We start from the raw sequence: 12,657 nt of genomic DNA on the forward strand, positions 1-12,657 counted from the left end.
GCGTTGGAGATGCTCTTATGTCGGGAGAGTAGTCCTGGTGTAATTTTGTTGTGAACCTTTGTTTTCTTCTCCTTAGTTAATTTTTTCGAAAAGGGGGGTTCGTTCTCCTTAGTTAATGAATGAGTGACTCTTTTGTCTCTATATTTCAAAGACATAAAATCCAAGTGAGAGATAGCTTGATCCCACAAGTGGGGGTTACTGCAGCAACTTGCGTTTAACTACTAGTGTTTAAGGCCGCAGAGTAGATTAACTTCACGAGGCCGACACCTTTAAGCACTTAGCAACAGGAACTAGTAGTACAAAAGCAAGGAATAAATCATGTCGTGTCCTGATGATCAAGGCTTTTTAGCAATCCTCCTCCTTATCTTAATTATTCCCCCCTTTCCTGTTCAAAATGTGCGTCTTAACACGAATATATCATGGAAGTGATACGTGTCAAACTCTCATCAAGTTTCTTTCCTGTTTATATGATTAGTAATAGATTTTGTTTGGATTGTAGGATTTAATTGATTGTTTTTTGTTACATGAATCTTGATGATTGTTGGGTTTGTTTTTTATTCAAAAAGGTAACCAGTTGTTGATCCACAATGCAAGAACACAAGCATACACATGTAATAGCATTGCACCAAACAAACATTGTTGTACAATTCTCTAGAAAAAAAATGTGAAAACAACTCTTGTAAGGTTGGCATTCAGAATTCAAGAGTACAAAACTAGCTTATGAATAGTAGGTTTTCACGCATCAATTAAGTGATGGTTTTGCTCAAAAAGTATTATTAATTGATGGTCTCAAACTAAAATCATGTCAGTTATTTTCGAACAGAGGGAGTAACAACACACTATTGGCTCTGTAATACTAGTATTCATGGATGTGTATGCCGGCGTAACTAAAAGGTTCAATCAGACAAACAAACTCAATGTTGACCTTGCACTAACTTATTCTGAAATCCACATCTGAACTGAGGATAGGTTCGGATATCAACATAACAAGCAGCGAAATATATACAAGACGTAACTTGCCCAAGATAGGCGCACTATGCCTGAGGCTTGAGCACATTATTACAGCAGTGCTGAGCAACACTGTTTGAAACAAAATTAACCATCACACTTCCCCGTTGCGAGGCTGCGAGAGTACGAGAGATGCACACGCGGACATGGACGACAGTACGCCTCTTCAACCCTTGCAAGCGAACAGGCCGGTGCACACCTCGTGGAAGGCGTCGAGGATGGCGGCGCGGTGCTCGCGCGCGTTCACGGACACGTAGCAGTTGAGCAGCGCCCGCAGCTCCGCCGGCTCGGCCATCCGCTTCGCCGCGATCACCTCCGCGATGGACCGGCGGAACTCCTCCCGGGGCTCGTACGTCCTCCTGTCCACGGCCACCAGCACGACGCACGGCTTCCTCTCGCGGGGCCTGGGCGCGCTCCTCTCGTGGCAGCCGCCGCCGCCGCTGGCGCAGGAGCAGACGCACGGCCAGCGACGGTGCTGGTCGGCGGGCTCCGTCCCGCGGCGCGTCGTCGCCGACGACCGGCCGTCGGCGGAGGCGGCGTCGGCCATGGAGTGCAGCCTCGCCTGGACCATGCCGTGGGCGATGTCCGACATGCGGCCGCGCGTCGTGTCCAGCGCGTCCAGGGACGAGCAGGACGCCGAGGAGGACACGCTGAGCCGCGACGCGCCGCAGCACAGCGCGCGGCACCTGCCGTCCTTGTGCTTGGCCTTCGCCGCCGTGGAGGCATCGGCCTGGTTCTTGCCGCCGGCGTTCTTCTGCCGCGGCTTGCTCCGGCCCGAGAAGAAGTGCATCGCCGCTCCCCGCCCTTCCTCCGTTCCCGCCGCGCTCTGCTCTGCTACGTTGTCCTGTCGTGCAACCGCAAGAGGACAGACAATGCGCAATTGAGCCAACGGGCAAGGGTAGTAGTAGTAGTAGTAAGATGCATGGGCACTGCAACTACAAGAGGACCGTGCGCGGTTGTAAAGCGATCAAAGGCGCCGCCTTTTGGTGTCGTGATTAAGCCATTTTTAAGCCTCGGAAAAGGAGGAGGGTAAGTAGAGCAGCTGATTAAGCTCCATAGCTTAAGCTTTAGGATGTAGCAGGATCATGCTGTCCCCTAACCAGCAGCAACTTGGCATCTCCAACACACCGCTTTCTCTTTAGCCACGGCATTCTTAATCAGGATCAGCTCACTTGTCAAATCATAAACGTGATTAGCCGCTTATAAAATTGTAAGCGTCAATGATCGTCCCTGGTCGCCATTACGTGAAACCTACTTATGCCATAATTACAGCAGCCAGCACACGCCGTCCTCGGATGAATCTAGAAGTCTAGATCATATTCATCACCTCCCTTGGGAATGTGTTGATCTTTCACTTCCAACTTCCAGAGCACTGCCTGCCTCATGTATAAAACGGGGTGAAAGCCTGTTTCGAGAGCATTGTTTGCCTCTGCTCAGAGGTTGAGCTTGGGAGCATATATATATATAGTGACACGTGTTTGAAATCCCCAAAATCTAGATTAGCACCCCCTAGCCTAATCCGAGTCCAGATTAGTTAAAGATGGGGAGACAGAGGAAGCTAAAGAAGCTAGCAAAGCTAGAACGGGCTGGTGTAGTGGCCGTCATGTGGCCGGCCAATCATTCAATCAAGCAGCGGTCAACAGCTTTAGCAAGCTCCCCCGTCTGCTTTTCCGTCGGTTTCTTGCCATTCTCTTTTCCTGTTTCCTTTTTCGGCAAGCGGCTAGAGGAGCAAGCTGGTAGAGTGTTGGCGTGTGGTGCTCTGTCGCCTCGCCAACCACCGATGGAGTGGGCAGCCAGCTTGGTTGCTTGGTGTCTATGGAGAGATCACTGGATGGAGCTTCATGTCCGTCGATTCATCATTGTTAGTCACCACAAAAGAATTAAGTGGCAGCATCGTCTCACTGTCACTCCTTCGTCCAGACAACAGATTTCTACTTTCATTTTTGTCCAGTAGTAAGTAACGTGCTGTTACAAGTAGCGGGACGTTCAATCTCGGTGCTCCATTTGTGCATGTGTAATGCTTACTCCTCGTAAAGGCGTGCTTCTTTCACCGTTGCATTGAACGTGCCCGCGCAAATTGCATGAGAATTTTCCACGATTTGCGTATGGCACGCCGCTGGTCGCTAGTCGCTACCGGTCTTCTTCGCCGTGTTGCCCAATGCTGCACTTTTTTTTTGAGACTCGCTCAATGCCGCAATTACGTCGCGATGGGAGGATGGCCATGACCCATGTCATCTCCAGAGTCTGGGCTTGCTAGGGTCCAACCGCTGCATTCAGGCTAAAATGACAAGTTTGAACACTTTTAGAAGGTTTAGCATGAAATGATCACATTTCAAACTTCTTTCACGATATTGACTCTTTTCAGCAACGCCGCCCACCTAGGCGTTTGCGTTCCACAAGCAAATACTTGGATCATGACGTTTCCACCATGGCCCTGGCGTGGCCAAACGAAAACGCTGTGCAAAACAAAAATAGAAAAAAGAAACGACAGAAAAATGAAAAAAAAGGGCGCCCCGCCCCCACACTGGGTCAGCCCAAAGTGTACCGAGGGGTGTGTTGAAATCTTAAAAAAGCTCATGGATTTATTAAATGATCGTAGGTTTTAAAAAAGTTCATGAATTTGAAAAGGATACATAAATTTGAAAAAAAATCACAAAAATAGAAAATATCGAATTGTGAAAAAAGCTCATGGATTTATTAAATGATCGTAGGTTTTAAAAAAGTTCATGAATTTGAAAAGGATACATAAATTTGAAAAAAAATCACAAAAATAGAAAATATCGAATTGTGGAAAATATTCAACATTTAAAAATACTCATAAATTTGAAAAAGTTCATGAACTCGAGAGGAAGTTCACAAAAATTGAGAAGTTCGTGAATTTGGAAAAAGTACAAAAACTGGAAGGTTCGGGAATACGAGAAAAGTTCATATAAATTGAAAAAAAATTGAGATTCGTGAATTTGAATATATTTTTTACCGAAACCGGTTTTGCACCTCTCTGGTTTTACCCAGTTCTCTCTGAAACGCTCCGGGTATGCGCCAGTTAGTAAATAAGCCTATAAGTGGCGGCTTAAGCGGGAGCAAGTAGTTAACGAGCGCTCCTTCGGGAGCCTCGCAACGATCAGCGCCATTTGGCGCGTTTTCAGCTTTTTTCGGGTTTTTTCGACGTTTTGGTTTTCCCCAGGTCTTTCTTAGCTTTTCGATAAAAAAGAAATCAAGAAAAAAAATTCACGAAAAAACGTGTTTTTTTTCCGTGAAAGTCACGGTTTTTCTTCCGCGAGAGGCACGGTTGTGCTTTAGCGAGAGTCACGGCCGTGCCTCTCGGAAACAAAAAAAACGCGTTTTCTGTTTTTTTTTCGCGAGAGTCACGGTTTTTCTTTCGCGAGAGGCACGGTTGTGCTTTCGGGAGAGTCACGGTCGTGCCTCTCGGAAAGGGAAAAACAAAATGCGTTTTCTGTTTTTTTTCGTTCGTGAGAGTCACGGTTTTGCTTTCGTGAGAGGCACGGTTGTGCTTTCGCGACAGTCACGACCGTACCTCTCGGAAACGAAAAAAAACGCGTTTTCTATTTTTTTCCTTACACGAGAGTCACGGTTTTGCTTCCACGAGAGGCACGGTTGTGATTTTGCGAGAGGCACGGGCGTGCCTCTTTCGGAAAGGGAAAAACCGTTCTCCCGGTTCGGTTTTTTTGCCCGATTTTTTTTGTGAAAAAAAAGTTTGTCAAAAACTATCAACATGGGATCCAGTTTTGAAGATCTCGACGCGAGGAATCTAATGGTGAAAACGGTTCGAGATTTGGACGCACGGTTTAAGAGATGAAACGTTTTGAATAAACGGATCTACGAAAAAAAATAAAACTCCCTGGTTGCGACAAGTGGCGCGCTGCATGCACGCCATTTGTCGCGACCTGGGAAAGTGAAGCGTCCTTTGCAACGAGTACTTCTTAATTAGTGTTTTCGGGCTTAAGCGCGAAATAGGACTTGGGCGGGTGGTGGCCATGACCCATGACATGTCTGAGCTCTGGGCTTGCTAGGGCCCCAACCGCTGCGTTTGCACACAGCCCGCGTTCGGAAAGGAAATGAGGCCCGACTTCCTTACGGTGGGTCTGGGCCTGAACCAGCGTAGCTGCCTAAAAGCTTTCCTATCTTCTTCTCCCCCCCAAAAAAAGAACTTCCATTTCTCTCTGCCATCCGGCAGCACATTGGCGGAAACAGCTTGGCTGGCGGGAATGAGCACTAGTCTCCCTCTCCGTCTCCGGTGGCGAAGACGGCATCGGCGTGCGATAGCAATTCAGAAAGAAAACCAAGGCACCGGCACGGGGCAACTTCTACTTGTGGTCGGTGGTTAAGGCACGGAATTCCGTTCATTCACACTGTGCAGTTACTCTCACTCCCGCCAGCCAAGCTAAACACTTTGCTCCGTGACTCGCAGCAATGCATCAAACGGAAGCCTTTGGCGACTGTACCTCAACCCGAAAGAGGAGTCGGGGCACAGGAGCTTCAGACCTTCAGTGCATGCGCCCGTGCTAGCTGCTAGCCCAGTGATGGATGGATGGATGGATCGATCGGCTTTCTGGTTTCTGTGGTCAAGATCTTAAGCTGTAGGGATTCATTTGACTCGCAGAACAAAACAAAATCTGCACTTGCCTTCTCTTTTTGCTTTTCCACGCCGTCGTCGCTGTGAATCTGTGATACCGTTCGCTGTCCACCTCCACGCAAAAGAAAGAAGTGTTTCTGTGCCTCGCACGAGATACACCGCGCTTTCCGTATCACACATTACCGTCATATAATGATAATCCCATGAGTAAAAGATGTGCTAGCATAAAAAAAGTTGATAAGGGCCGTGAAACCTCTAGTCTCGTACTCTACTCTACTAGCTACCATGTGCTGTTTTTGTTTTTCCCTCCTTTTTATAAGGAATTACGCCGGAGATTATATATAGGAGAATATGAATTTTATCAACTAAGAAAATGGATTTTATTTTATTTTTGGCAAAAGGCGTATCATTCATTACAGAATGCAGATCCACACCCACAAGCATTTCCCAGTTTGACATATAGAGGCCACAGCTAGCTACAGGATATATGTCTCTCCGTTTCTCTGTAGCATTTCCATCTCTCCCCCGAGAGCAAGAAAAGTTCTTGCTAGCTCAATGCCTCGATACAGCATTATTATTACCCCTCCTAAACACCAGGACGGCCGGTAAAACGGAAGCCGCGCGCGAAGGATACGATCGCCAAGACAAGGGGCCGAGAACGTTGGGGCACGGCGGCCGGGAAAGGCGCAGGGCATGGCCGGGGACGCGCCGCCGTCGCCGACGGCGGGCGAGGAGCCCTCGCCCGCGTCGGCGCCGCTGCTGCTGCGGCGGAGGGGCTCGTACCAGCGCTGCATGTCGCACGCGCGCGACGAGCTCCGCAGCTTCCGCTCCTGCCTCCGCTGGATGTGCGTCGACCACTCGGACGGCTCCAGCGCCGCGGCCTCGTGGCTCGTCTTCTTCGTCCTCGCCGTGGCCGTCCCCGTGGCCGCGCGCGTCGCCATGCCGCGCCGCGCCTACGACACGCAGGTGCAGCTCTCCCTCACGCTCTCCGCGGCGCTCGCCTACCTCACGCTCACCTCGCTCATCCGCCGCCGCGGCCTGCGCCGGCTGCTCTACCTGGACCGCCTCCGCCACGACTCCCAGGACGTGCGCGCCGGCTACACCGTGCAGCTCGCGGGGTCCTTCCACCTCCTCGCCTGCTTCGTCCTGCCCTGCTTCCTCGCCGACGCCGCCTACAAGGTGTTCTGGTACTGCGCGCACCGGCCCTTCCCGGCGTGGTGGTCCGCCGCCGCGTGCGCCATGGAGATGGCGTCGTGGATGTACCGCACGGCCATGTTCTTCATGGCCTGCGTGCTGTTCCGGATCATATGCTACCTGCAGATCCTGCGCATGACGGGCTTCGCGCGGGACTTCGGCCAGTGCGCCGACGTGGCCGCCGTGCTGGGGCAGCACCGCCGAATCCGTGACCAGCTCCGGCGGATCAGCCACCGGTACCGCAAGTTCATAATGTACTGCCTCTTGCTCGTCACGGCCAGCCAGTTCACCGCGCTCCTCGGCGCCACGAGGCCCCACGCGCAGGTCAACATCGCCACAGCCGGCGAGCTCGCGGTAACGTTCCCCCGGCCGGCGCTGGTGTGCATGCTCGATCGTCCGTTCATTCGACATACAGTATGTAAATGACTTGTTCTTGCGCGTCTGGAATTTTCTTCAGCTCTGCTCCGTGAGCCTCGTGGCAGGCCTGCTCATCTGCCTGCACAGCGCCGCAAAGATCACGCACAAGACGCAGGCCATCACCAGCATCGCCGCGGCGTGGCACGCCGACGCCACCATCGACACCGTGGAGCGTGACCAGGAGAACCCCAGGACGCCGAGCAGGTCGTGCCTGCAGCAGCAGCAGGTGCCCCCATCCCCGGACTCGGACCAGTCGGACGACGACGAGATGTCCCCGAGCGAGGACAGCCTCGACACCTCCTCCAAGTTCACGTCCTTCCACGCCACTCACATTTCATACCAGAAGAGGCAGGCGCTAGGTAAGCATGCATCGTGCCGTTTGCGGTTTGATTTCGCCATTGCAAAGCACTGTAGCTGATCATGGCGTTTTCAGTGACCTACCTGGAGAACAACCGCGCAGGCATCACGGTGTTCGGCTTCGTGGTCGACCGGACGTGGCTCCACGCGCTCTTCATGCTCGAGTTCTCGCTAGTCATGTGGCTGCTGGGGAAGACCATCGGTATATCTTAGAGAAGGGCGATCATCTCGATCCCTGTCAACTGTGTGTGTATATGATGAACCATCCAGCTCCTATCGAATCATGTAGATCGCCACCCTCTCAGGGGTGTAAACTGAGCGCAGATAGCTAAGTAAACTCATGTTCCAGATATAAATCGTGTTCATTGCCTCCTTGCAATCTGCTTACCTGATGACAAACTGTAACATGTTTACTTGCAAGTTGCAACCAACTCCTAACAAGTTGGATCGAGGGAACCACAATTCAGCACATTGAGATTGGACAACACCAGACGGGAACCACGAAATACAAGTCGAGCAATATGTCAAAAGAAATTCAGAAACATATAACAAAATGGTCTGACTAACTTTGAACAGAAATGACCAAGAGTTGGGTTGTGCTTTTCTAGGACAATAACACCAATGGCTAAAGCAATCTTTTGCCTAACATACGCTGCTTCTATTCTACTTTGATAAAAGGAAATAAAAGAAACGTCATTCACAGGTCTAGCAGCGCATTCATCAGAGAAAAAGAAGTGGCCCAACAAGAAAAAAAAATCTTTTAAACCGCACACTCTGTGACCAGACCAGAAAGAAGCATGCTAAATGATTCATGAATAGTGGTTCCGCCAGACCAGCTCTCATGGTAAGGTGCTGATGTCTGCTTCCTGGCAGATGAAATGCTCCCATTTCTCAGCTGTCATTCGTGGATCTTGCTTGTCTCCCCATCGGCATCCGAGCTGACAGAGCAGAACCAACCTGCGGCCATCGACGCCTTCCACTGCTTCTGGAGATGGTTAGAGCGCGACGCTGGACATTTTGCCTTGGTCTTGCCCCACTTGTCCTGTAAGCTCTGCGAACCACTCTTCGTAATGATCGGATATCAGGAGCTCCAGAAAACATAATATCACCACCATCAGGAAACGTGTAAGAGTCAGAGTCATCACTCCAATCAGAGTTATCCATGAAAGAATCGCTGCTGCCACTATTGGGGTCAATAAGATAGTCCCCAATAATCATGGATCCTGGATTCAAGCCTGTGACTATGCTGATTGCATCCTGCCTCTCCTTTGCACTTTCAAGCTCCTTCCATTCAGCCAAACGTGCCGGGTCAACTTCACGAGGTTTTGATGAAGGATGTCTGGCCTTCACATGCTTGCAGAGTTTCTTATATGATCCAATGAATGAGCAGTCTTCATGAATGCAAGTTCTCTTCTTGCGATTGAGAAATTGCCGGGCTGGTTCAACCACTGTCCAGCCTTTCACTTCCCCACGGCAGATAGGGCAAGCAAGCTCCACATCCTTTGGCTTCTTGCTAGCTGCTGCCACTGCAATTGATACTTCATTTGCCGGTTTCTCCTTCACATAAGCATTTTTAAACTGTTCGAGACAATTAGACTGGTGATAGTTGGTTCCACACATGTATGGTCGACAACCTTTGGTATGTGAAGAACACAGCAGGAGGACAGCATCATGTGGACGCTCCAAGCATATTGGGCAAGTGGCATGTTTCCAATCCTTTTTCTCCGAGGTTAACTTCAATTTATTTTCCTTGGCTGCCCTTGTTGCTTTCTGGTAGTGGGAAGGTGCATCAGGAGGAGATGACCTAAGTCGCCGGCTTGATAAGTCGCGGTGTCTTGGAGTTCTTGCCATAGCTTCCCAAAACAGGAAAAGGGATCTAGAATAGTGGCACAAAAGTACATATATATTCAGTTACTAATAACAAGAACAATTATATTTATCAATGTATTTCTATCGAGTTACGTAATACTGATCAGTACTAGTTTGCTATAACAATCACGACTCACAACAACAAATGAATTTGCACTTTTTTAAACCATGAGCTATACTGTATACAGAAAGATGGCTACTTTACAATCTTCTGGGTTTATTTTAAATCCTTCTGCTCACATTGCTCATCACCTTCAAAATCAAGTGATACTACCATATCTCACGTAGAAGCTAATTTTAGGATATATAGTGTGAAAAAATGAAAAGCAAATTTCAAGTGGTTTGAGCATTTAGGTCATGGATGGTTTATTATTTCCATTACTTTTATTAGTGAGGAAGCATGGACATGTTTGAACTTATCTAACAGCTGCAATATGCAATGTTGCATAAATATTAAATTACAAAGAAGATGTCAACAATTAGGGCAAAAGCAATAAAGCCTAAAGTTTGAACTAATCATCCAAACTGAGAACATAAATAAATATGGAACCAGGCAATCTCAGAAACTCGGTACATGGTATATCTAGTAAAAAGAAAGTAGCAAAAGCATGTCCTAGAGAGTAAGCAGAGATGAAAGGACAGTTTATTTATAATTAAAGCACATCAAACAATGTCATACAGCAAGGACAAGTTCGATATTGTCTAGTAAAGCTCTGCAAGAATAGCCAGCGCCAGCTAACAACTTCTTAATATACATAAATGTTAGGCGTGGAACCTAATATCAGTGTTATTCACACTATGCACATTTCATTTTAATTGCTAGAAACTACAAGCATGGATCTCAAAATGCAACAACACCACAAGTGCCCTAGGCAGGTCAATACAAGACATGAAAGATGGAGTTTCTATTTGACAATTAGGGTAAAATGTCCCTATGCCATCCTTCTTTTCCATGGAGTTGCATACATGTTTCTAATGAACAAGTGTATTGCAGGGGATTTTTACTAAGAGTTGTGGTTTTCTGACTCATTAATTATTTTTTATAGTAACATCAAAGGGAATATCAGGTAGGAACTCCCTGTAACCAGGAAAATGCAATCTGATCATGTACAGACCATTGGATATGTTTGATGATCATGCAAATAGCAGCATTCACAGGTAGGTTCGGTGATGATGCAATCTGATCATGTACAGACAATTTGATATGTTTGATGATCATACAAATAGCTTTCACAGGTAGGTTTAGGAATGGTACAAATAAATCACATATAAGATGTTGAGGTGGCTCAAAGGCCAAGAATGTTTGTTCCTTGCAAACTGGACAGTCTTAGACACTTTTGGATTACAAGTTTGCATTCCCCCATCTTAAGTGAAGTTCTCATTTGTTGGAAACTAGATGAAACAAATCATACTATTTATCTCCAGTGGCAGATCCAGAAATGTGCGGATGGCAGTGTGAGCAGTAGCTGCAAAGGCGGTGTCGAATCACCAGATAGCTTGCACGAAGGCATGTATAATTTAATCTGGGCATGGCAACACATTGTTGATGCAAAAACAAGCACCCAAACAAACAGCCGGCATTCTACAAATACTAACATCAAGACATGCGACATATGCAACAGACAAACAGTAATTACAAGCTTAATCTGGTATATGGCTATAACACTAAAGTATATCAGTTCATGTTAAGGGCGGGCATGATTTGGGGCGTGCGGAATCAGTTGAGCCCCGGAATTCGGAAAACGAATTGCTATCAGTACCACACCACGCAGCAGAGGCAAGACCGCGGCAAACTACTGTAGATGGGTTGGAGCGCCCAGTATCCCTCCATTGCAGAAAGGGCGGCCAAGATTAGGCTATAGGCATCAAAAATAAAACATCACGGAATAAATCTCAGAACGACCGAGTAAAGTTAGGGTTCGTCACCAACGAAAGGGATCAATCCAAAGCCCGAATGGATCTCCACTCCGCGCCAGTCCAACTCCTCCCGCTACGAGAGATGAACTCCTCCAGCGTGGTGTGGCATGGGGACGTGTCCGTCGGGGAGGATTCGGTGAATGTCGTACAGCCGCCGCTGCGGCGAGGCGAGGCGAGGGGAAGAGAAATCGAAGCAATTGGGTGGGCCGGACAGGCGACGAATCGGGATATCTGGTAATTTTCACAGTGACTCGTAGGATGGGTGCGGCCGTGCGGGGAGCTTTTTCTAATTCAGTAATTAGACCCTGGGCTGGATGCTAATTATCTAGTAGTACTTCGTTCCCCTGAAAAAAAAACTATCCACTTCGAGTACTTCGTTAGTATCACCTGTGCTAATTACATCTTTTTTCGTCCAATAAAAAATTGATTTTTAGGGAAAAATTACATTTTTTTTGTTTACCTGTAATACGAATTTGTTTAGGTCTATCTGTATACAAATATAAAAAAACAAGAATACCAGTACAAAAATATTTCTGCCAAAATTGAGAAAAATCTAAGTCTTTTTTGGACCAAGGACAATAGCAACACATTCCTGCTTATGTTTGAAAAAGAAGACAAAAATTCCATTTTACTCCCTTGAAGAAAATGAGTGGTTCACATAACCCCCTGAACTTTATTTTGGTTCACTTAACCCCCTAATTTATCCCAAACCGTTCAAAAATCGTCATTGGTGGGTTTGCACCGGTGGTTTTGCTGACATGGACGAGGTCAAAGCGTTGTTGACCAGTGGGGCCCTCCTCTGCCTTCTCTCCCACATCTGCAGCCACCCCGAGAGTGCCCGAGCTTCGGTCGACGGCCACCATCGCCGTGCACGTGGCCGGAGGAAGCATAGAGCCACACCAAAATGTCGGGATCATCTGTCTCGTTACCCTCTTCAACTCTGCCAAATCCATTGTGCCAAGCCAACCCCAATCGAGCCTGGCATCGTCGTCTTCCTCGCCACTGCCGCCAGCCACCACGCTAAAATCCGCCATCACCAGCGCGCCCCCGACCTCCACGACCCCTTCGTTGACGCGAGACGACCTCGCGCACCTTCTGGACAGGTTCCAGGTGAGGCCCGCGGACCCTTCCCCGCAAGCCTGCGCCCCGGTCGCCGCCTTCGGCGTCCATGGCGTCGCTGCAGAGCACTTCTGGTCCCCCTTCCTGTGCCAGCACCCCCTAGGTGAGCCCCTGCTCCTCCGGAGCCTCTCCGTTCCCTCCCTCATCTATGTAGCCTACTCGCGCAGTGTGCCACCCATAGG

General features: G+C 48.5%; 3 protein-coding genes across 3 annotated transcripts; 1 reads left to right on the forward strand and 2 right to left on the reverse strand.

The window, feature by feature from the left end:
- Window positions 1–920: 920 nt before the first annotated feature.
- Window positions 921–1,880, reverse strand: LOC123185529 (probable transcription repressor OFP9). Its single transcript, XM_044597400.1, has one exon. It carries the CDS (start codon window positions 1,796–1,798, stop codon window positions 1,175–1,177), a length of 624 nt encoding a protein of 207 aa, XP_044453335.1. The 5' UTR covers window positions 1,799–1,880; the 3' UTR covers window positions 921–1,174.
- Window positions 1,881–6,021: 4,141 nt separating this feature from the next.
- LOC123189343 (uncharacterized) lies at window positions 6,022–7,939 on the forward strand. Its single transcript, XM_044601738.1, has 3 exons — window positions 6,022–7,150; window positions 7,254–7,572; window positions 7,647–7,939. Exons 1-3 carry the CDS (start codon window positions 6,296–6,298, stop codon window positions 7,781–7,783), a joined length of 1,311 nt encoding a protein of 436 aa, XP_044457673.1. The 5' UTR covers window positions 6,022–6,295; the 3' UTR covers window positions 7,784–7,939.
- Window positions 7,940–8,064: 125 nt separating this feature from the next.
- LOC123189344 (uncharacterized) lies at window positions 8,065–11,633 on the reverse strand. Its single transcript, XM_044601739.1, has 2 exons — window positions 11,366–11,633; window positions 8,065–9,446 (listed from the first exon to the last, which is right to left on the reverse strand). The coding sequence occupies exon 2, from the start codon at window positions 9,419–9,421 to the stop codon at window positions 8,462–8,464; it is 960 nt and encodes a 319-aa protein (XP_044457674.1). The 5' UTR covers window positions 9,422–9,446; window positions 11,366–11,633; the 3' UTR covers window positions 8,065–8,461.
- Between the last annotated feature and the right edge of the window lie 1,024 nt (window positions 11,634–12,657).

The sequence above is a fragment of the Triticum aestivum genome, chromosome 2A, assembly GCF_018294505.1.
Source record: "Triticum aestivum cultivar Chinese Spring chromosome 2A, IWGSC CS RefSeq v2.1, whole genome shotgun sequence".
Lineage (NCBI taxonomy): Eukaryota > Viridiplantae > Streptophyta > Magnoliopsida > Poales > Poaceae > Triticum > Triticum aestivum.

Coding starts and splice junctions, on each gene's coding strand:
- LOC123185529 (XM_044597400.1), bottom strand. CDS start 1,798: ATGCACTTCTTCTCGGGCCGGAGCAAGCCGCGGCAGAAGAACGCCGGC.
- LOC123189344 (XM_044601739.1), bottom strand. CDS start 9,421: ATGGCAAGAACTCCAAGACACCGCGACTTATCAAGCCGGCGACTTAGG.
- LOC123189343 (XM_044601738.1), top strand. CDS start 6,296: ATGGCCGGGGACGCGCCGCCGTCGCCGACGGCGGGCGAGGAGCCCTCG. Junction 7,151..7,253: donor CCACAGCCGGCGAGCTCGCG/GTAACGTTCCCC, acceptor AATTTTCTTCAG/CTCTGCTCCGTGAGCCTCGT. Junction 7,573..7,646: donor CCAGAAGAGGCAGGCGCTAG/GTAAGCATGCAT, acceptor TGGCGTTTTCAG/TGACCTACCTGGAGAACAAC.